This window comes from Scardinius erythrophthalmus (genome assembly GCF_964197995.2).
Source record: "Scardinius erythrophthalmus genome assembly, chromosome: 1".
Taxonomy (NCBI): Eukaryota; Metazoa; Chordata; class Actinopteri; order Cypriniformes; family Leuciscidae; genus Scardinius; species Scardinius erythrophthalmus.
In genome coordinates this window covers 67,341,305-67,366,327 of record NC_138221.1, presented here as the reverse complement: position 1 = coordinate 67,366,327, position 25,023 = coordinate 67,341,305, and the positions used below count along the sequence as shown (strand labels likewise).

At 38.8% G+C, this 25,023-nt stretch overlaps 1 protein-coding gene across 2 annotated transcripts in view; it reads left to right on the top strand.

Annotated features, from left to right (window-relative positions):
- The window catches only part of bahcc1a (BAH domain and coiled-coil containing 1a), a 126,609-nt gene that overhangs the window by 94,572 nt on the left and 7,014 nt on the right, over positions 1–25,023 (top strand). For both annotated transcript variants that reach the window (XM_081360718.1, XM_081360719.1), the window contains 12 exons: positions 208–377; positions 1,131–1,267; positions 2,637–2,750; positions 9,949–10,063; positions 10,723–10,924; positions 11,791–11,979; positions 13,336–13,497; positions 15,420–15,652; positions 16,017–16,097; positions 16,277–16,412; positions 17,224–17,341; positions 19,826–19,901. In XM_081360718.1, coding sequence (XP_081216844.1) covers positions 208–377; positions 1,131–1,267; positions 2,637–2,750; positions 9,949–10,063; positions 10,723–10,924; positions 11,791–11,979; positions 13,336–13,497; positions 15,420–15,652; positions 16,017–16,097; positions 16,277–16,412; positions 17,224–17,341; positions 19,826–19,901 — 1,733 coding nt within the window. The remainder of the gene's footprint in view (positions 1–207; positions 378–1,130; positions 1,268–2,636; positions 2,751–9,948; positions 10,064–10,722; positions 10,925–11,790; positions 11,980–13,335; positions 13,498–15,419; positions 15,653–16,016; positions 16,098–16,276; positions 16,413–17,223; positions 17,342–19,825; positions 19,902–25,023) is intronic.

Below are 25,023 nucleotides of genomic sequence, written 5' to 3'. Positions count from 1 at the left end.
ATCATTTTTGGTCCTAAAATGTTACTGGTAGTCACTGTATGAAGAGTTTCTGGGTATAATATGTCACAGTTTACTTTATTTTGCTCTCCTCACTTACATAAATGAACTATAGTGTCCTGCACACACTAGTGAAAAATTATAAAAAATGATATCTGGTTAATTTTTGGTTTGACTTATTGTTATTGTGTTATTTTTCTTCATTAATAGGAGAAGATCAGTGGATTCTGGACCTGCAGAGTCTGGCCACTTTGGCAGCAGCTCGTGCTCTTGAGTTGGGCTCTCAGGATCGCGGCGCCACAGATGTTGAGATGCAGTTTCCGGCTAGAAGATCGCTCAACTTGCGCAGAAAATGCAGCTGGACGCCTCGCCATGAGCCAGTAACACACCCTTGTTTTGTCCTCTCATGTACATGTTTTTCATGTAGTTCATAATATATGTTGTTATTATGCTACATATGCTCAGTTTTTTATATGCTGAATCCAACAAATATGTTTTCTGCATCCTACTTTACTTGCATTCTTTCTCTTTAGTCCTTTTTTTGTGTCACAAGGACTGTAAAATTGAAAAGTTTTAAGTAGAGATGTACCGATATGAAGATTTTGTCCGATACCGATAATTCTTTATCTTTCAAAGCCGATAACCGATATATCGGCCGATAAATCTAAATCCAAATTTTTATATAATTTTTGAGAACCTGATTACTAAAAAAAAAGTCACACCATTAAAAGCCATGTCCCAAACACACAATTATAATGTTCTCATTATAATTTTATGTAGCCGATATGACAGACTTGTGTTGCACTGAACCGTATTTTCCTTTTTTTGAAGAGATTTCAATCATATTTCAAGCATTTCAAATCCATTATGTTGAACAGTGCACATCTGAAGAGTCTCAGCTGAAGGAAATAATACATTATCAGCTTTAATATATCGGCCACATTTTCTTATCAGGCCGATCACAATAACATTAAAAAGAAACGTATATCGGCCGATACCGATATGGTGACCGATATATTGTGCATCCCTAGTTTTGACTCAGGGCTAGAACCAAAAGTCCGTCCAGAAGTCACCCGAGGTTGGAGCCACTAACCAGCAACTAAGGGCAGGGTTGTTTGCCTGTGTTCCTGTAGGTGTGTCCGGTGAAAGGTGCCATGGACAGCATGGATGGGCCGGAGCTGGAGATGCGGGTGAGGCTGGCAGAGCTGCAACAGCGGTACAAAGAGAAGCAGAAAGAACTGGCCAAACTCCAGAGAAAGCATGATCACCAGTAAGCCTGACATAACCAAAAACTCATAATATTGACCTTGCTTAAAGGGGATCCGTGTCCTTTTTTCGATTATATCTTAAATTTGTCGGTAACACTTTACAATAAGGTTCATTAGTTATTTACTAACATGAACTAACAATGAGGAATTTCATGGTTTTCACAATGAAACATGTGTTACAGTATTTAATCATTTTTGTTAATGTTAGTTAATAAAAATCCAGCTGTTCATTGTTTGTTCATGTTAGTTCACAGTGCATTATTAACTAATGCTAACAAATACAACCTTTGATTTTAATAAAGTATTAGTAAATGTTGAAATTAATATTAACTAAGATTAATAAATGCTGAAGAATTCATGTTAACTAAGGTAGTTAACTAATTAACTGTATTGTAAAGTGTTACCAATTTGTCTTATCCTAGTTTACATGCAGATTACTGTGCAAACGCTCGTAGGCGTCGGGCTGCACGATTAATTGTGTTTTAATCGCGATACCGATATTTTCCTCTCTCGGTTTTTTATTTATTTATTTATTTTTATAATCATCATGATTTTTGCTCGCTTGTTATTTATCATGAAAATGCTTTTTATTTTATTTTACATTTGCGTTGGTAATATGCATCTTGCATTGGTAACAAGTCCCCACTAGCGTTGATGTTTGTGGTTGCCAGATGTAAATAGCTTAAATCCCCCAAACAGAGCTTTTCAATCAAACCTTCAGCGATTTATTTAGGAAAAAATCTAAACGTGTATCTCCACCTTATTGTTTGGTATTATGTTTGCAGAATTAAATGAACAATAATTTGGAATTATTGGAAATAAAGAGGAGTTTCACTCTTCTATCGTTTGAAGTTTAAGGCTTTACCACTTTTCATGACGTGAATCGGTTGAAAACGACAGCCAAGTCAACAAGTAGGCTATCGTTCTTTTGCAGAGCGATCTGGATCTGTAGTTTGTCTCATTTGCAACCGAATTGCTTATCAAAATCATGCAATATTGACTTGCCATCTGATGAAGTTATCATAGTTGGTTAAATTAACCTTTTGGGGGAAGTGTAGGTTGGTAAAAACTCGCTAAATGGACGTTAGGTCAACTGCTTTTGATAATTATGCAATAATGTATATATAACGTTAACTGTCTTATGTCTTATCGCAGTTATCGCAATTATAATTTTGAGCAAAACAACCGTGATTATCAGTTATATGATTATCGTGCAGCCCTGCGTAGGCGCTTCTAGTTCTGGTTGCCCTAGTGATAGTTATGAAACTCAATAACCCTAAGACCATTCCATACTGGAAATATTCAAAGGCTCATTATTTTCGCCATCACATTTTAACACTAGTGGCAAAAGTTCATCATGTTTTCCTTCAGGAAAGAGGAGACTCCTCGCAGTCCGGCACGCCGAGGCCCTGGTAGACCACGCAAGCGTAAATCAGTCCCTGGTCTTGGCTCCGGGACCCCCAGTGAACCTCAGAAACGAGTGAAGTGAGTAACTCCTGTTAGCATGAGTCTCTCACACACAGCAGATGATGAACCCCACCATATCTACACGACCCAGCAGGCGACGACTCGAACCTTAAACTCATCTGACCTCAGTGAGGACGTCCAGTTACGCTTTATCTTTACTAATCAGGACTGGGCCTGAATTGCATTCACTGTATGTTTGCATGATTCAGGCTTATAGACACGATCTTAAAGGTGCATTGTGTAATATTTAGGAGGATCTGTTGACAGAAATGCAATATCATGTACATAACTATGTTTTCAGTGGTGTATAAAGACCTTACATAGTGAACCGTTATGTTTTTATTAGCTTAGAATGAGCCGTTTCTCTAACCGCGGGTCTCCTTACATCGAGATGTTTCTACAGTGGCCCTGAACGGACAAACGCGTTTCGTCACTATGTTGTTCTTCGTGCAAAGAAGCTATAGCTAAAGTCAGCGAATAAAACACAAGTAACAATAATATTTGCAATAATATATCGGTTTACTGAATATTTAAGTAAACCTAATTTCTTAATTTATCTAGAAACTTCATTGCTGAACTGGCTACTCTCTGCTGTCTCAGACGGCGACATCACTTCCTGTCGGCCACCGTAACTTCTGTTAGGTGCAGTTCGCAACCTCACCACTAGATGCCGCTAAAAATTACACACTGCCCCTTTAAATCTCTGTACATACACTGTGTGTGTGTGCATGTGTGTGTGTGTGTGTGTGTGTGTGTGTGTGCGTGTGTGTGTGTGTGTGTGTGTGTGTGTGTGTCAATGAACTTGTAATGAGAGCACTGTGAATTCTCCCCTAATCTATTGCACTGCCGGGAATGTGACAGATTCCTGTCGTTTAGCACTCGGGTCAGCGCCGGCCGGTTCACCATGACACGCATACTTACACTGCAATTAATTAATGTGTGTCTGGGTGTGCTAATTTGTATTTATGAATATAAGCTGGCAACTGCTTTCTGTCTTAGGCATTTTTTAATTTAATGTGTAATTACATAGGGAAGTGCTATTAATGACCAACACATAATACGTGTATTATCTTGCGGAGCTGTTTAGAATTAGTTACTAATATTGTAATTTAACTTAATGAACATGTAATAAGCAACACTCCCCAAAGATCTACCATGGGTAACCATAGTTAGATCAGATTACCATAAATCTGTAAAACAATTGGGTAACACTTTATTTTACAGTGTCATTGTTACATATGTTACATGTAGTTTATATTGTAATAACAGTAAATTATGCATAATTACATGCAACTAACCCTCAACCAAACCCTAATCCTAACCCTTTAGTAAAGGGTTACACTTTATTTCAAGATGTCATTATTACAGTGTAATTATATATTTAAGTACTGAGTAATATTAAGCAACTACATGTACTTACTATAGGGTTAGGGTAGAATTAGGGTTTGGTTGAGGGTTAGTTGTATGTAATTATGCATAATTTACTGTTATTACTACGGTAAGTACATGTAACATATTGTATGTAACAATGGCACTGTAAAATAGTGTTACCAATAATTGTTGTTACTATAATAACCCTTGCAAAAAATACTTGCGCCACAGTAATTTAATACATTATGCTTCTAATTGATTGCCATATTCAGGCAGAATTGTGTTTTATAGATACTTGACAAGCTCAGTGAGTTGAGGAACTAATTTAATACCAAACTTTATCAATAATAATAATAGTTTAATCTAATTCAAAAACGACTGCGTGTTTGATATATGTGCGCTATGCATTTTTATTACACCATGTATCCAGTTTCATCCGGTTTTAGCTTAGCATGCTGCTAACGCCATCTCCAATGAGTCGAGTCTCCCATGTGTTTCTCGTGAAGTGTGTTGTTTCCAGTGCTAAGCTTTCCAAATCAGTCACTTATGAGCTTCTGCGTGCGTTGGTGCGCTGCCGATGTAGATTTTGGTAGCAGAACTGTGGAGTTTGTATCGACTGCAGTCATGAGGATGAGTGATCGCGCTGTGTTCCTCGATGCCTGCGGAGGATCTGTCAATGTTTAGAGGTTTGAAGAGGGTTACTGACACTCCAAACACCCCCTGAAACCTCCTCCTATCCTTTCTCATTGTGTTCTCTGTCATGTCACCTCGTCTCAGTTTCCGCTCGCCCGCCTCTGCCCTCGTGCCAACCAGCCGCTTCGATGTGAGTCCACATGACAGTGACACCCAGGGCACTGTGTGTGTGTGTGTTTGTCTACTGTATATAAAAGAGGGCAGTGTGTCTAGCAGTGTTTAACAGGCTAGCAGTCTGATCTTCACTGTGTTAAACATCACACTAGATATTCTTCTTTCGAGCTTGAGGCGGTGCTGCATACTTTACTCTCCGGCAGAAATCACTTTTAATACAAAAAGTTGTTTATGTACAGTGATATTATTTAAATATTATTTATTCATTTCGTTGGTCGGGATGGCTGGCTGATATGGTTGTCATTAGATATGTTTCAATCCACCTATTTTAATGCGCATTTTAGGATGTCGCATGAAAAATACGCTGGATAGAAACGCCAAGATGCGCTTAAATTCTGAAAATGCGCCTAAAAAACATGTGCTCAATTGAGTCTGATTTATTTATTAATTTATTTTTTGCAGTTGAGCTTGAGGCAGTGCAACATACTTACTCTCCGGCAGAAATCAATTTTAATATAAAATGTAGTTTATGCACAGTGATTAGGGTTGGGTATAGTTTTAATTTTAACAATAGCGATTTCGATTCTGCTTATCGATTTCTAACTTCGATTCCAATGAGGTAAAAAAAAATGAATATCATTCACATTTAGTCTTATTTCAAAACATTTAATTATTTAGCTGATGTAGTCAATATAGTGGATTAAAGAATAGCAAACTTCACACCACAGCTATAACGATAACGATATGAGAAACAATATGGTTGGGATCAATTTCAGAAATTTTTTTTTCCAGCGGTCGAACGATAAAACACTGACAGCCAATCAGAATCCATTCTAATTTAAGAGCTCGCTCTAATTTAAAATGGCGGACGACATTGCGGAGAAGCTAATCGCTGAGGTCCAGATAAATCCACCAGTGTTTGACAAGTCAAGCCCCTTTTGAAGAAAATGGAGATGGAAAACAATCGTTCATACACTCTGAATAAAGGTGAGAAGTATTAACGTTACCTCAGGTATCTTGCTTCCTTTGAAGTTGCGGTGAAAAAGACTAGGTGTTGTTTTTAATACTGAGAGTGATTTTAAGGACTATATATATTTATCGTTATCTGTATCGCTATCGTCCTTGGTGTGAACGGGCCTTTATACATTTTTCTGAAGAAAGTGTGCCTGGTGTTGTGCATGGTTGTCATGGTGTTGCTGTGCAGTTGCTAAGGTGTCGGGAGTGGTTGTTAGGTGGGATGTGCTTACTGTGTGATATCTGGTCTCTAGGTCCCTTCTTCAATGTTAATCTGTGGGGTTCATTCGTCACTGAGGTGAAAATTATCGTTACAGCTGTGGTGTGAACTCTGCTAGTCTTTAATATTGAGAGTGATTTTTAGAACTATATCTCTATCGTCCTTGATGTGAACGGGCCTCAAATCTCTATTCGTACCCTCCGTGGTGCACAAACCTCTGTTGGGAATCACTGGTTTAGTGGAATCAGATTCAGAGCCTGAATCCTTAAAGTCCTTTCAATCCTCATAGCTACTTGTGCTGTTGTATGATAGTATATGTTGTCATTACAGTGTGACACTGCATTGCATAATGAGATGCTATTAGCAGACGTTCAGTGTGTTCTCTGGTCAAGACTGGAGTCATTTGCTGCTTTTCATTTGGCCTCTTGTGATTGAGGGCAGTGGGTCAGTATAACTCTAGCTCACATCCTGTGTGTGTGTCTGACATTGTGTCTGTGCTTCAAATCCCTTACTGTGTGTGTGTGTGTGTGTGTTCGAGAGAGCTCTGTTTAATTAGCCGCCTTGAGCGCGCACCAAGGGGAGGGTCCGTGTCATGTTGTGTTTGTCAGTTCGTTGCGCGGTGCGGTCTACCTCACGGGGAAACAACACACACTCCGTTGCTGCCTCTGTCCCCTTGCCTGTCAATCACACAAACACCAGCATATACACACTCTAGTCTTGTGTGCGCACACACACACACTAGTATATTAGCGTCAGTAGACACAGATGCACTCCCAGCACAGAACGCAGCTGATCTGATTTCGTCCCGCTAGGAAAGATAAATCGCAAGAGATCTCTTTAATTTCCCAAGACACCAATGAGTTCAAATGAAGATCAAATGGAGACTTTGACTTTTCCTGGGGAAAAAGACCCCGGTAATTTCTTGAGTTTGAGAAGAGATCTAAATGATGTCCCAAAGTGAGTTCAGCATCGGATATATCTCAACATGGACTTAATAATTTCTCATCAAATTCTGTAGAGACCGAATTATCCCAGCAATGCTTTGTGATACTCTCACTCTTAAGGTCCTTCCACACTGAGTCCGAATTTTGTTGCGTTTATTCGTATTTGTTATCCTAAAAAATCCTCACGCACAGAAACCTTGCACACTGAGTCCGATGCGTATTAATGAATCCGTTGCAATTGCAGAACTCTCCAAGAAGTGAGGATGATTTTGTTTTCGTCTCTCTTCTTAAAAAGAGAAAAATAAAGAGGAAATATTGGGTCCATCCAATCCTGAGATTGCGTAGAGAGGAAGGAGAGTTCGCTGAGGGATTAGCCCGAGAGATTCAAAGTTTACTTCAGGATGTCATTGGCTCAGTTTGATGCAATACTGGAGCCACATATTAAACCAAGATCACCAATTTCTGTGAACCAATTGATTTTGGCGCTCGCTTGTACGGTGGCTCTGAATTGTCAAAACACCTCTCAAAACACTTGCTACGGATGCGAAAAATTCAGAAAATCGAACCCGATGCAAGTTTTTTAATGACGGAAGAAAGTTTCGTATTTCGTAGGTCGTATTTGTTTTTTAACGTGCGAAAATTTCTGACGAGAATTTGCAAGGACCTTTACACCGTGTGCTAGCATGTTCAGTCGTGTGTCCAAGTTTCCATTGACGAGATTACGTCGTCTGTTTGCACTCAACAGATTTTACACCAATGCAGTGCATGTTCACACCAAGGACAGTCACAATAACGATAACTAGTTTTGATGATCGTCATAATTCTGTAAGAGTAGGAAAGTCCAAACCTCAGCCACGAGGAATGATGTTCTTGGAATCGCTTTCAGAACGATTTTAACAGCCAATCTGAATCCACTCGACTCAAAAGAGCTTAACCTTTTAAAAACGTCCGACGACTTATAATAGCGCTAGCGCACTTATAATAAACAGAACATTTCCGTCAGTTGGTATGGATGCTAACGTAGTTATCTTTATAGTCACTGTTCTTGGTGTGAGGCAGAGTTGATACTTAAATGAAACACAACTGAGATCTCCATTATGTCTCCTGAGCTTTTAAAACAGCAACCTCCCCCATAACCTTCCCTCTGGGATTACATAAGCAGAAGCACATTACAGCAAACAAAATCTCAATTAGGTTTGCAGCCTCTCCAGAGATGTCTAACAGCGATTAAACGGCTCGTGTGAGTGACGGCACACTAGCGCTCGGCTCTTTTGCTGGAGGACGGAGGGGAATCTTTTGTCCTGTGTGCCGTCGGTCTTGCGCTCGGTCTGTCGGGCAGGTTTCCAGGGAAATTCAAGGGCATTCGCTCCAAGCCTGCGTTCAGTGCCTCGCTGATATGGAAATACAACTGCAAGGGCTCTGATATTCACAGAGAACAATAGCGTCAAACATGCAGTGCCCTCAAATGGCTCGCTCTGTCTTTTCAAAGCAAACGGCCCCTTTTTGTAGCAGGAGTCTCCCCTGATAATTCACCCTGGGCTTTTTTTATCCGGCAACTGCCCGTGAACAGTGGCGGGATGGCTGTCTGATCACAGTTCCTCAAGCATTGAGGTGTGGAAACAATGCTTTTTTTCTTCCTCACGGTTTCAATACGCATCAGACGAAGAGCAGGCAGAGATGTGTTCTGATCTCTTCTTGTTTCCTCATTTCACACCGACACTGCCTGAGCTATAGGGGCGTTTCAGTCATGAATGACTCTGAGTATTGGTGACTCTGGACCACAAAACCAGTCACATGGTTACATTTTTTTAAATTGAGATTTACACATAATCTGAAAGCTGAATAAATAAGCTTTCCATTGATGTATGGTTTGTTATGATAGGACAATATTTGGCCGAGATACAACTATTTGTAAATCTGGAATCTGAGGGTGCAAAAAAATCTAAACATTGAGAAAATCTCCTTTAAAGTTGTTCATTTATGTTGGCGATTGTGCTGCATTCACTCACAAAAATACATGTTTGATATATTTAAGGTAGTAAATTTACTAAATATCTTCATGGAACATGATTTTTACTTAATATCCTCATGATTTTTGGCATAAAAGAAAAATCGATCATTTTGACCCATAAAATGTATTGTTGGCTATTGCCACAAATATAGCCGTTGCGACTCGAGACTGGTTTGTGATCCAGGGTCACATTTTAAGTGAACAAATCGCTCTGTCTTGTATTTTTTTGTTTGTTTGCTGAAGTCTCCTGTGAAGCACCAGACTTCAAAACTGATTATCGCACACGCACACAGCAATATAATGTGCTTTCTGAAGGAGAATCTAATTAGTTGGACCTGCTGAGCAAATACACCCATCACTGAATGAGACTGTTCACTGAGCGAATTGGGACATTTTTGTGGCCAAGGATCTTTTGACTGAACGATAGAGGCCATGAATTATTAATTCGGGCTACGTTCAGACTATGTGTCCAAATCCGATTTTTGTGCATTTCCGAAGTTGAAATCCGATCAGAATTAGCTAATGGGAACAGCATTTTTTTTTTTTTTTTTTTACAAATCCGTTTCAAGCTACGTCCATATTTAGTTTGAAATCCTATTCAAATCGCGTTTCTGGAAACCCGTTTCAGTCTGACCGCTCTGATCGGATTTCGCGATCAGTTTTACTAAAGGATAATTAGACTTGATTTGGTCAAAAAACACTTTTTTGAGTGAATGATTCAATGACACAAAAAGACACTGCGGTAATGATGTAATGAATGTGAATAAATGGATTACGGGAAGAATCAGAATATACAGCGCTACTGAGTGGCGCTGTCTGTAACGGGCTCTTCTGTTGTTTGATTGACAGGTTGGTGGGGGCGGGGCTAAGTCCACAAGCAGAGGAGCATCGGGGAGGTGGAGACTCTCAGAAGAAGAAGAAAAAACTGTCCAATCGAGGGTTTGGCCGTCTCAGCTCTTCACAGGTCAGTCCTCGAAACATGAGTGTCTTTGTCCTTTCTTCTCTTGCTCCCATAGGATTGATTTGGAGATGTGAACCAGGGTTTATAATTAACACCCGCCAAATGCGGGTAAAAATCAACTGTGTCAGGTAACGCTGTCACATCTCGAGACAATTTGCAGTGTTACTTATTATGTTTACTCACTTTGCTGAGGAAGTTCGTGTAAGCCAAATCTGCCAGATTTAGCGCAAATACTCGTGAGTCCTCATGATATATTAAATACAGCGTATTGCGCAGAATCTGCTCATATCTGGCTTACTTGAACACACACGTCTCTACGCAACAAATAACGGCGCGCTTGTTCATTTGCATTGAAGCAATAGAGAAGATTTAAAAGCATTTGGTGAACAGAAAAGACATCCAACATCCTATATTTGTTTGGTGTTTTTTGTGCTGTATTGATCTTTCCACTTAAAACACATTTATGGTGAAAAGGATGAAAGAGGAAGGGAGGAGATGCTTTTGTTTGAATAAGAAATTAAGCAGCCAAATTGGCCTGTGAGTGAAAAAGTTCATTTCAAACCCTGATGTGAACAGTGTGATTTTTAGGGATCAAAAAGTAGCCCAGAACAAGTCTTGATGTTGGTCTCAAAATGTCTACCTCTCTTATTGCTCTCTCTTAGATGAAGTCACAGTGTTATAGGAAGAATAGCACCCTTGATCAACAAATAACTCATCTCAAGCAGAAGGTCTCCGGCGGACGACACACATCCGGAGCCGCTTCCAGGGACCCAGAGTTTTCCTTGTCCTCCAAGTATAGTAACTCTAAGAGAGATTCCTCACAGCTGGGCGGAGCCAACGAGTCCGAGAGCCTGAGCGATACAGGTGAAACACATCTTCAGTGATGGCCCTGTGTCGTATCATGTGTCATGTGGCTTTAACAGACAAAGATTATGTAACAATGAAGAACAAAATATCACCATCCCAGAATATCAGGATAACATTTCAAAAATAGAAGTCAGTACAATCTACATTTGTATTGTAATTTTTTTTTAGTCATTTAGAATTTACAGCTTCGACTAATTTTGGCCGATACCGATAACCGATAATTCTTTATATTTGAAAGCCGATAACCGATATATTGGTCGATAAATCTAAATCCAAATTTTTATATAGTTTTTGAGAGCCTGATTACAAAAATAAAAGTCCCACCATTAAAAGCCATGTCCCAAACACACAATTATAATGTTCTATAATTAATAATGTTAATTTTATGTAGCCAATATGACAGACTTGTGTTGCACTGAACCGTATTTTCCTTTTTCAAAGAGATTCCAATCATATTTCAAGCAATTCAATGTTGAACAGTGCGCATCTGAAGTGTCTCAGCTGAAGGAAATAATACATTATTTATCGGCTTTAATATATCGGGCAAATTTTCTTATCGGGCCGATAACGACAACATTAAAAATGAACATATATCGGCCGATACCGATATTGTGACCAATATATTGTGCATCCCTACTTGAAATCATCTTAAAAATGCAACATCACTCCACAAGAGGCCAAAAGTGATGAAGTCTATCTGTCGGGCACATTTAGTCAGAATAACCAAAATGCACACTCTTAGTATTGAAACCTAAATTATGGACTTTTGCAAATTGCAATGCAATCAATGACATGTTTTGTTTTCAGATATAGTATAAAGTTGTGTATTCATGGAAGTGGTTGTGTGTTGCGCTCTTTCCCAGCCACGAGTGGGGACAGCGGGACACAGGAGTGCTGGAAGAGGCACGAGCCTGTGACGGTGAAGAGGGAAAGGAAGAAAAGTCCTGGATCAGCAGCTTGTGTGCCAGGGTCCAGGATCCCGCAGGCCAGGGGACCGGGAGTGGACGAGGACGGAGAGACGTCTCCTCTGGAGAGCGAGTCCTCTGAGCAAGGTGAGAGTCTGCCGGTCTGTCTCATCTTGGAAAAGTAAGAAAAGCTTAGGCTCTGTTTACACACAGATGTGTTTTGGTCAATCAGATCACAAGTGGATGAAGGAGACACATTCCCATTTACACCTGGTGTTTTATTCCGTCTCTTTTGTCCACTTTCAAACACTTCTGTCCTGATTTCTTCGAGGGGAGGGTCGAATTTACATATGAATGCGGCGTCCAGAGACGACGGAAAAACACACTGAGAGCATCAGCTTTAGTTTCTGCTCTGACAGACACAAGACCAGCCGAACGCTGTGAGTGTGTGTTAGAAATCAGGAATGATGAGAGAACATTGTGTTTGGTACATTTTTCATCTTCAAAACAAACTTGGGTCTTCAGCTGACAAAGTTTAAACCCTGTCTGGCTAGAGCTCTTCTCATAATGTTCACGCGTGTGGTCAGTAGACGGAGAGAAGACGATCTTTTGTGGCTGTTCAAACATATTTTACCCCATGAGCGTTTACACTATGAAAGCAATCCAGTCAGATGTGTTTTCAACTCTCTCTGGAAGTGTTGAAAAGTGGACAAGCTCAAAACGTTTCAGACCTCAGTTTACACCTGTATTTAGCGTCGTCCACATGTGATCCGATCGACCAAAACGCAAATCTTTCAAATGTTTCACAAATATTCAACACTCAGTCTGTGTCACCATCTGTCTCTCTTTTTCTCTCTCTCTCTCACACAAATGCAGTTCTTCTCTTGAGTATTTCTAAATTGAGTGCATGTGCTCTCAGTGAGATAAGTTGGTAGTAAGCGAGAGATGTGTGTGTGTACGTGGGGAAAGCATTTATATGTGTGTTAGTCTTGTACTTTTTGTGTGGTCTACTTTGTTTGGTCCACTTAGAGAGTAAGACCAACATGTAAAGCAACCAAATAAATCTAAATGTGTGATTTATGTGAAATAGTTAATACCACAATAATAGCCTGGCATGGAAAAGCCTAGATTCTCGAACAGTTACAACAATATAATTAAATTTCTAGGAAAATGTGTCCTGACTAAATGATCATAATATCTGTCAGTAAACGTTTTAAATATCAATTACTCCGCTGATGGAAATCCAGCAGAATATGAAGTCGTTCTCATGGATGTCTAGTTCACTTGCTACTTCAGCGCTTCAGAAACCCTGACAGCAACACTGTAACTCCTTATTTCATATGGTGTACGAATGTTTGCACAGGAACATTTCCAAATTAAATCAAGATGTAGTTGCACTGCAACCATTTCTTTATAGTGATTCCAATATATTATGTTTGGATATTTATAAATATTGAAGTCAGATGTGAACCGACACACTGAAATGCCATTTTCACGAAACAGAGGAAGACGAGGAGGAAGGCAGTTACGCCAGCGAGGAGGGCCACGAGATCAAGGTCTCGGCGTTGAGGGATCTCTCGGTCACAGGCCCGTCCCCTTTCTCTGTGGTCAAACTGGAAGCCAATCAGAAGGCGAAGATTAAGCGGGAACGACAAGAACTTTATGGTAAAGGCCATCAAAAAGCCCTGTGATACACACACCTCAGCTGTGCTTTTGATTTCACTTTATTTTGATGGTCCCTTTAACACATGCTGCTGACTATAAGTAACGTTGCATCTACATGTCTACTAACTTTCATTAGAGTATTGGTAGCGTATGGGTAGAGAATTGGTAGAGTATTGGTAGAGTATTGGTAGCGTATTGGTAGAGAATTGGTAGAGTATTGGTAGCGTATTGGTAGAGAATTGGGAGAGTATTGGTAGAGTATTGGTAGAGTATTGGTAGAGTATTGGTAGAGTATTGGTAGCGTATTGGTAGAGGATTGGTAGCATATGGTAAGCGTATTGGTAGCGTATTGGTAGCGTATTGGTAGCGTATTGGTAGAGTATTGGTAGAGTATTGGTAGAGTATTGGTAGAGTATTGGTAGCGTATGGGTAGCGTATGGGTAGCGTATGGGTAGCGTATGGGTAGAGTATTGGTAGCGTATGGGTAGCGTATGGGTAGCGTATTGGTAGAGTATTGGTAGAGTATTGGTAGAGAATTGGTAGAGAATTGGTAGCGTATTGGTAGCGTATGGGTAGCGTATGGGTAGCGTATTGGTAGAGTATTGGTAGAGTATTGGTAGAGAATTGGTAGAGTATTGGTAGCGTATTGGTAGAGAATTGGTAGAGGATTGGTAGCATATGGTTAGCGTATTGGTAGCGTATTGGTAGCGTATTGGTAGAGTATTGGTAGAGTATTGGTAGAGTATTGGTAGCGTATGGGTAGCGTATGGGTAGCGTATGGGTAGCGTATGGGTAGAGTATTGGTAGAGTATTGGTAGAGTATTGGTAGCGTATGGGTAGCGTATTGGTAGAGTATTGGTAGAGTATTGGTAGAGAATTGGTAGAGTATTGGTAGCGTATTGGTAGAGAATTGGTAGAGGATTGGTAGCATATGGTTAGCGTATTGGTAGCGTATTGGTAGCGTATTGGTAGAGTATTGGTAGAGTATTGGTAGAGTATTGGTAGCGTATGGGTAGCGTATGGGTAGCGTATGGGTAGCGTATGGGTAGCGTATGGGTAGAGTATTGGTAGAGTATTGGTAGCGTATGGGTAGCGTATGGGTAGCGTATTGGTAGAGTATTGGTAGAGTATTGGTAGAGAATTGGTAGAGAATTGGTAGCGTATTGGTAGCGTATGGGTAGCGTATTGGTAGAGTATTGGTAGAGTATTGGTATTAGTAGACTTGGTAGGGTTAGGGTTAGAAGTAGTTGACATGTTGCAAAGTTACTTATAGTCAGTTGAATGTCTTTTAGGGGAGCATAACAATAAAGAGTTAGCCGATATTAAGCAGAGAGTTTACTAATACTCTAATGAGAGATAGTTGACATGTAGTTGCAAAGTTAAGCCACGTTTCCACCGAAATTACCAGGAACAATTTGTAGCAGGAACTTTTTTTCCCCAGACCTGTTGCTGTCTGCGTTCCCACCGTGGTCTGTGTACCGTGAAGATTAGGCAAATTAGTCCGGTGACGTAGGACCGCGCGCTAGTTTACAGTTCCCGCTGGATTTCATCCTCTGAATTCTTAATGAAACCTGAAACCTGGGGAGAGACTAGTTGACACTTCAGGACTGCGTTGTCATCACATCCAGGCGCAGGTCCTTCATCAGGTCTGGATACGGCCTGGATCCGGCGGACTGCGGTAAACCTTGGGATAAACAGAGACTAATATTAGTGTAGACGCCATTCTTCTTATTGTGTAACGAGTACATCAGGATTTATGGGAAGTGTTCCCGGTTCCAAAGCCCCTAGTTCCTGGGGAAAGTTCCTGCGGTGGAAACGTGGCTTGCGGTCAACAGAATGTTCAAAAGGGACCATCAAAATAAAGTGTTACCATGTTTTTTTTTTTTAATTCTAACTCTTTCTATTTCTTGAAACCCGTTCAGGATCTCAGTTTCGTGCCGTGACAGAAGGGGACGTGAAGGTGAAGCGACGGGCCCCCTGTCGACCCGTGCCCGTCCCCAAACCTCTCGGGGTCAGGAGGAGGCCAGGGAGGCCCAGACTGCAGGACAAACACTGGCCGGGTCACTACAGAAAGACTGGCGGCCTTCTCTCATTTCCCAGCAGCAGCGAGAGGTTAAAGAGAGCCACGAGGAAGAGCTCCGTGCTCAGAGCGACGGTGAGCAGCGACGACTGGGCTTTTCAAACAATGTGTGCACACTTATGCATCTCTTGTTAGTTGCATGTAATTATACATAATTTACTGTTATTACTATGGTAAGTACATGTAACATAATGTAACAAGGACACTGTAAAATAAAGTGTTACCCAAAATTAAGTGATTTGGAACCAATTCGAGACTTAATCAGGACATCTTTAGATTTAACATATTTTGTTTGTTACATATTTCATATAATGAAATTTCATAGTTTTAAAGACGACTTGTTCTGGGGAAAATACTGATTACAAACAAATAGGTGTTTTCAGAGTTGCTGCACACAATTGAACTCTGCAACTAATGTTTGAAGTTTTGTTTATTGTAGAGGAGAAGTTTCTTGTCGGGCGAGGGCCAGTCTGCAGACAGCGATGATAACAGCAGTACCCGCAGAACCAGGCTTCGAGAGGTAAGCATACAAACGCACAAGCTTTCACGCTTGTTGGTACATTTAACACTTGTCTTCTCTTGCTGAGTAAGATGTAACTTCATGTAAAGGTGATGTTCACACGCTCTGACATGCGAGAAGAGTTTTCGCTGAGCGTGAAGAATGAGCGACTCAGTGCCTGTGCTGTTGGTGTGTTTCAGTCGAAGGGTCGAGCGGTCAGCCGTCTGATGGAGAGTTTCGCGGCGGACGAGGGCTTCCACCTGGGGGAGGACAGTAGCTTCTCTGAGGAGGACGAGGAGAGGAAGAAGGGGGCGTCAAATGGCAGATTTGCTCCAGGTTTGAACCCTCTGTTTAATAAAACTTCCATTAAGAAATGGATACTTGTGTTCAACTTAAAGGATTAGTTCAATTACTAAAGGATTTGTAATTTCCTAATAATTTACTCTCGCCCACGTCATCCAAGATGTTCTTGTCTTTCTTTCTGCAGTGGAAAAGAAATTAAGGTTTTTGAGGGAAACTTTCCAGGATTTTTCTCCATATAATGGACTTCAATGGGGTCCAATGGGTTGAAGGTCCAGATGTGAGTTTCAGTGCCGCTTCAAAGTCTCGACACGATCCCAGCCGAGGAATAAGAGTCTTATCTAGACAAACTTCGGCCATTTTCTAAAAAAAAATAAACATTTATATACTTTTTAACCACAAATACTCGTCTTGCAATAGCTGTGATGCGCCACACATAATGTAATCACGCTTAAATGTCACGCGGAAGTACCCGACCTAGTGTTTACAAAGTGAACGTGCAAAGACTAAGTCAAACGCCATTTACAAAGTAAATAAATAAATAACAGTTTGGACCTTCAACCCGTTGGACCCCATTGAACTCCACTATATGGAGAAAAATCCTGGAATGTTTTCCTCAAAAACCTTAATTTCTTTTCCACTGAAGAAAGAAAGACATGGACATCTTGGATGACGTGGGGGGGGGGGGGGGAGAGAGTAAATCATCAGGAAATTTTAATTCTGAAGTGAACTAATCCTAAAACTAAGTCGCTTTATCAAAACAGGAGACAGGTGGTGTTTGCCATGACATGAAGTCCTCGTTTGTTGTGTAAAACTGTATTTTGAGTTTAAGCTTTTCATCTTTCAGCTCCTCCCAACTGTGTTCTGACCAAAGAGCTTCTGACCGTTGGACTCAAGGTTCTGATCACCAAAGAAGATGAACTACTGTATGCTGCCCGTGTGCAACCCCTGGAGTCGCCCAATGTGTAAGTGTATAACTCACAAACACCCTTACGGCATATTTTTATGAGCTGTTTTCAGACTCTTTTCATATTTGGATTTTGGAAGGAAATCTGTGGAATCCGGTGCAATTAAATGGCACAAATTCATTCATAAAACAATAAACCCCAGGCGGATCAGGACAAAGCAGAGGGATCTTGAATGATCCTATATGAATTTATTTTGCATTAATGACTCGCATGATTGACTGTACATTATCTTGCTTATTAAACGGCTACTTACGAAATAAATAAATGGACGTATTAAACTGAGGTTCAATTATTTATTTATTTTTAAAGCGTGTGTTTCAGTATATTTGATCCGTGCATTAGCTCTTAAAGTGACGGCAGCCTAATAAACCTGCTGCCGTCTGTCATTAATGATAATCAAATTACAAATGATGAAGGAAAATCACTCGCTGATCTTGACTGAATAACTTAATTGCTTTAATAAGGATTAATCTATATTTAATGCGTTTAATAAGACCATGCAGTGTTATTTTACATTTTATTGTAGACTATTAATTATCTGAATACCACTGTTAGTACATCTTCCTGAAAAACTTAAATCTGCTCATTTAATTTGTATTTTTATTCTGTTGTATTTTTTGTCCTTTTTGTTTATAATTAGTTTCTTTATGCTTATTGTAGTTAGTTTTTGCTGAAGTATCGATAATTGTTACGGATATCATGAAATAAGACTTTGATCATATCGCCCACCAATAATTGTTAGATAATCATGATATCAACCAAAAATAATAGTGATTATGATTTTTGACATAATCGAGTAGCCCTACATAAAAAAAAAAAAAAAAAAAAAAACACTATTAAAGGGATATTCCACTCCAAAATGAAACTTCGCTCATAATTTACCCCCATGCCATCCCAGATGAACATGACTTTCTTCAGATGAACAGAAACAAAGATTTTTAGGACATTATTCCCTCTCTGTGAGTCCATATTATGCCAGTGTAAGAGTAGTCTAAAGTTGACGCTTCAAAAACTACACGGTGTAGTCCAGTTGGTGAATCAATGTCTTCTGAAGTGAAACGATGTGCATGAGAAACATACTAATATTTTATACTTTTTAAAAAAACTTCCAGCCATCTGTCATGCATGGCTGTAAGAACTTTGTGTAACTCGCGCAAAAAGTATTGTCGAAACACAGATGACCGTCACTTCTTGTACGTTTCACAACGTATACGTCAAGCGAGAACTCATGAACCTGCGTTTGAAAGTTAGCCAGAAGCGATATATTCATATTTTACTTACACAAACCTATTGTTTCACTTCAGAAGACACTGATTCATCAACTGGGGTCGTATGGATTACTGTTGTGTTCACTTTGTGTGGTTTCTGAAGCACACGCTGAAACTTGTGAGGGTCCCGTCGACTTGCACTATATGGAATCACAGATATAGATATAGATTACTTATATAGATTATTATAGATTACTAATAATCTATATAGATAGATTACTATCTGTAGTAGTAATCTATAGATTACTTTTTCTAAAAATCTCTGTTTGTGTTTCACAGATGAAAGTCATATACATTTGGGATGGCATTATGGAGAGTGAACGATGAGAGAAATTTAGATTTTTGGGTGAAGAATCCCTTTTACCATTAATTCAAGTATTCAACTGTGTGTAATAAGGGGTATGATCCAGTCGGTTGTTATTAGAATAAACCCCCGACTGAGTGATTCGCGTCAGGGTCTTGCATTAGCCTGAAGGGGTTTATTCTGAGATAACAACCAGCTAGATGTACATTATCCCGCTTATTACACGGATACTTGCCACGTAAGTAAATATTTAGACACGAGATATTGATCCGAGTATCTTATAATCCAACAGTGTACAAAACAATAGTCACAAAATGGCAGTAGCTGCGTTTGTATGAAACGAGAGAGAGTGAGTCCACGATACTGAATGGCATAATTTAATAACGTACACAAAATATTGACTATTGACCAATCAGAATCAAGTATTCCACAGAGCCGTGTGATAAAGTACAATATTTAACCAAGGAACATGCGAGGGGTGGGGGATGTGTAGTAAGTTACTTTGTGAATACTAGTTACGGTATGTATCGCACCTATCGCAAACTGCGAAAGCCCTGTTGTTGTTTTGATTAACGTTACTTCAATAGGATTATGCTCACTACCACAGTTAAATGAGCAGTGATCATCTCCCACTGGTTTCCCACAGTCCTTAGTTGCTTGCACAAGTCAACATCACTTCCCTTAAGCCCTGTGTTCAGCAGTAGAAGTGTTGCTGAAGAGAATCAGTCACAGCCAATGAAAGTGAGCCCTCCGTAGGAGTTTGACACGGACGGCCAAGCATTACACACAGCGCTGAAAATAACTCTTTGTACTCTCTCTCTCTCTCTCTCTCTCTCTCTCTCTCTCTCTCTCTCTCTCTCTCTCTCTCTCTCTCTCTCTCTCTCTCTCTCTCTCTCGTTCTCTCTCCAGCTACAGTATTGTTATCGACAGGGAGCGAGGAAACCGACCCAGAATCTACTCCCTGGAGCAGCTCTTGCAGGAAGCCGTGAGTTTCCCACTTACAGCAAACAAACCTGCCTACGCTTTGAGCTTTGGCCTCTCAGGACACACACACACACACACACACACACACCCCACATCCTGCAAAATCCCCTTTTCCATTAAAGAGCAACACAGAACAATATCTTCTTTCCTGAGATCCCTATACACAACACAATTTCCTGAAGTCCTGTTTCCAGCACACCTTTTGCTTCAGTTTTCTTCACACCACATCAAGCTCTACCCGTTCACACCTTCTCCACAGACATGACTGCACGTACATGTACACACATTAATGACACACAAGACACTTTACACAAATACGGTACACTTTGGTGACATATTACTTTTTTTTTATTTAATAGCTTTATAGGGATAAATGCCATGTTTTTGATGATGTATTGATTATTAGATTTTTATATAAAATGAAATTAACCTAGCATGAAAAGTAGCTAGTTTTAAATGCTTAAAATAATGCCCCAAATAATGTCCAACTGATATTAATTTCATTGCATGAAAAGAGTCTTAAACTCGTTCCATTTGTTCTTAACTTTTACAGGTATTGTTGTTAACTACATTCCTCAATCTCAATCACTCTTGCTGCTTATTTATTGTAAGAAAAATAAATATTTAAAAAATTCTCTTTGAGAAAATGTATTGCTAACGAAAGCCCCTACAAATTTAATTTAAGCTACATTCACAAAACAGTGTTCGTGCTGCCTTAAAGTTATAAGTTTAGTCAACTCAAATATTCAAGTTGTCACTTTGTACAACTTCACATTTCAAGTTGACTAAACTTAAAATTAAGGCAGCACGAACACTTACTTTTTTAAGTTGGAACAACAAGTTATGTTTACAGTGAAACGGTACTTGTTACCCATTCTGGTATAGAGTTTTTCATTATTATCATTACATATTATCTTTACTTATGTTTATTTCTAGACAATCACTCAAATCAAATTTAGTAACGGGGCTGCAACTATTGCACTCCTCATATAACATTAACATGAAATACATTTGAGAGGGTGAGATCAATGTTTTAAATACTTAAAATAATGCTCCAAATAATGTCATACTGATATTAAGTTCATTGCATGAAAACAGTCTAAATAAACTCATTCCATTTGTTCTTAACTTTTACAGGTATTGTTGTTAACTACATTCCTCAATCTCAATCATTCACTCCTACTGCTTATTTATCGAAAGAAAAAGAAATCTCTTTGAAAAAATGTATTACTAAACAAAGCCTGTATTCATTTAATTCAAACTACATTCACAACACTGTAAAAAAAAATAAAAAATTCAACTTAAAAAAGTAAGTGTTCGTGCTGCCTTAATTTTAAGTTTAGTCAACTTTAAATTTGAAGTTGTACTAAGTGACAACTTTATGGAAGCTTGTTTCCACCACAGAATAAAACATTGTAAAAGATAATTGCGACTTTTTATCCCACAATTGCGAGTTTACATCTCACAATTCTGACTTTTTTCTCAGAAATGCAAGATATAAATCAGAATTGCGAGATATAAACTCACAATTGCGTGTTATAAAGTCAGAATTGCAAGATATAAACACACAATTGCGTGTTATAAAGTCAGAATTGCAAGATATAAACACACAATTGCGTGTTATAAAGTCAGAATTGCGAGATATAAACTTGCTATTGTGAGAAAAAAAGTCAGAATTGTGAAATAAAAAGTCAGCAATTAACTTTTTTATTCTGTAGCGGAAAAAAAGCTTCCATACAACTTGGATATTTAAGTTGACTAAACCTAACATTTTAACAGTTTTGAGTTGAAACAACAACAATTATTATTTATTGTTACAGTGAAACGGTTACTTGTTACCCATTCTGGTACAGAGTTTTCCATTATTATCATTACATATTATTTTTATTTATATGTTTATTTCTAGACAATCACACAAATAAAATTTAGTAACAGGAGTGCAACTATTGCAAACATGAAATAAATTTGAGAGGGTGAGATCAATGTTTTCAGATGTTTAAGGCTCTCCTTTTACTGACCACTTGTTCTTTTACCCCGTTAATGAAAAGTGCATCCTGTTTAAAATGGGTGAGGAGCATCTGTCACTATTTAGCAGCCAAAACACAGTCCAATCCACCTCCTCCAGACGCCTGCACACACACACATCTTTATTCAGTGAGCACTGGGCCTTTCCAGCACCTTCATATCTTTTTATCACAACATATGAAATCCCACAGAAAACCTCTATAAAATGCCAGGAGGGCAAATTGACTTTTCCCTCAACAGCCGCCAGTATAAGTGGCTGTACTCTCAGTGCATTTTAAATGCCATACTTTATAATTGTTGGTGAAATATAGTATGCACATACAGAAAACTGATAGTTAAACTGTCTTCAGCATTTTGCGTTGTGAGTATTGCGTTTTAACACTTTAAAGAGGTGGTATAATGCCCTTTTCACATGATGTAAAATAAGTCTCTGATGTCCCCAGAGTGTGTGTGTGAAGTTTTAGCTCAAAATACCCCACAGATATTTTTATATAGCATGTTAAAATTTTCACTTTTTGAGGGTGAGCAAAAACACACCGTTTTGTGTCTGTTCCTTTAAATGCAAATGAGCTGCTGCTCCCGGCACAGGGGACGGAGCTTCAACAGCTTGCACTCACACACACATGCACTGAACATTTCAAAAACATTTAGCCTTTAATGTTCAAACCGGATTCAGACAATGATGGAGAGACTCAAGTAGAAAAGACGACATGTAGAAGCAACAGGACATTTCTGAATGGTTAGTTGATGAATTTATGTAGTTTATGTGTAGTTATCTTCTAGTCATTGATTAGCATATTCTGTCTTGATAATATATAAATCGTGTTCAGGGGGCGGGGTTTATGTAAATTTTAGGGTTGGTGATCGGGTCACTAACCCGGGAGGAATGTGGTGTAGTCTCTACCAGCCGTTTGTTGTAGTCCTTAAAAAGTGATTTCTGTAAAATCAAATATCTCCCTTTGCTTTGAACTTTGAGCGTTGTAACTCTGCAGATGTTGTTTATGCTCAAACAGCAACATTACACACTAACTAAAGTTAGAAAAGTGAAATCATAATCAACCACCCCTTTAAGGGCCTGATTTACTAAACAGGGCAAATTAGCGTGAGAAAGCAATTTTAAAAAAGTGCCGTTGTGAGTGTAAAGTTCTCCTCGTGATCCACTGACTTACACTCAAATTAAAAAATCATTTCCATAATGACCAACACAATCTACCATTTTAGCGTCTGGTTTAAGACGTGCTTTTTTGGGCGGTAAATAATAGCGCAAACACCTGTAAATTGACAAGCACAAACCTTAGTAAACCACCTTGCGTGATTTATTTGAATACTCTCCTCCCATAAATTTTGTGTCTGAAAGGGAAACTCCTACAAATGCATATGCAATAAGATCAGCTGCAAAAAAAAAACTGTCTTCACGCTTTTTCAGTCTTTAGTAAATCGTCACAGAATTTTTTTTACCAAAAGAGGGTTTGCGCTAACCCAAGCTGTCAGTAAATCTGGCACTGAGAGTTATAGTCCCTCAAAAATGAAAATTCTGTCATCGCCTAGGTGGGAAACCTGCTTGAAAACAGTCATAGCCTACTTTATGGATTGACTGGCGATAAGACTGAGTGTTAAAAACATGTTTCAGAAACTGGGTTCTGTCCCATTCAGCTTTGCTCCATCTAGATGTTTCTGAATGCATTGGCTGTTCTCCCTCAATGTTAGTTTCACAGGTTATAACAACATTGTAGCTAATCTAAGCCAATGGAGTGTAATTATATAGTGTGAACCGCAGTGCATTCCTGGCGTCTGTTCAGTTTAGCTTGTAACCTCTTTCCTTCTGGCTCGTGTGTTTGTGTTGGTAGAGATCAGTGGTGTTGACTCGCTTGTTTTCCACATTTCTAATAACATCTTGCACAAGGATCAGTGGCACTGACACAAAACATTGACTTAGTACACATTTTCATTTACTAGACAGACTAGATAGAGGTTGACCCGATTTTTTCAGATGCAAAAGCCTCTAAGTGCCATCTGAAATTTCCTCCTAGAATGATCATTTTTATCAAGCTCGTATTTTTAAGTTCAATAATTTCACTTAAATGGCAATTAATAGGTAATTTTCATTGCCATTTAAGTGAAATTACTGAACTTAAATATACGAGCTTGATAAAAATTATCATTCTAGGAGGAAATTTCAGATGGCATTTAGAGGTTTTTGCATCTGAACTCTTCATATATATATATATATATATATATATATATATATATATATATGTATATATATATATGTGTGTGTCTGTGTATATATACTGTACACTATATGATGCAATAAACAGGGTTCGTACAAGGTGCTTAAAGTACTTGAATTTGACTTGAAAGTCCTGGAGAACCCTTGAAAACAGCCATATTAATGAAGAGGTATACTTATATACTTATATATGATATACTTATTTAAATACGATATGAAATAGTTAAATTTTTTCGAAAAAACGAATATATTCTTTTCATGCAAAGCTAACACGGCTGCCCGTCTGATAACCCAGAGAAGACAAACTGTTTCTGGATATGAAGTAACAACAATGAACAATAAAAGCCATTATAAACTGTATTTAATATATATTAATTATAAGTAATATAATAAGTTGCATTTTGGATGCCTTATATCTGTAATATGAGTAAAAAAACAAAAACTTAAAAATAAAGATATTGTTTTATAAGTGCGATCTCTGATTGTAGGCCTTGAAAACCAAAAAAGTAGTGCTTTAATAGGCCTGGAATTTCATTTAACAGTGTCTGTATGAACCCTGAATAAAGTTTGTTAGAAAATTAGGCAAACAAAAAAATGCCACATTTTTGTATTTTGTATTTTTTTTTAAACTGAAACCGTTTAATTAATCAGCCATTTTACTCTACATTGAACTCTTCATCAGTAGTGTACTTTATCAACTCCATTCAAACATTTCCTATTGTTACTGCTTCCTTCTTAATTGTTCATATTTCTCTTTGCTACTCTACACACACACACACACACACTTGTGTAATCCAGCTGTTTCATTGTGTAAACGGTCTACAGCAGCTGTCTCTAATTACACTAAACTTCAATCCTCCATGTACCT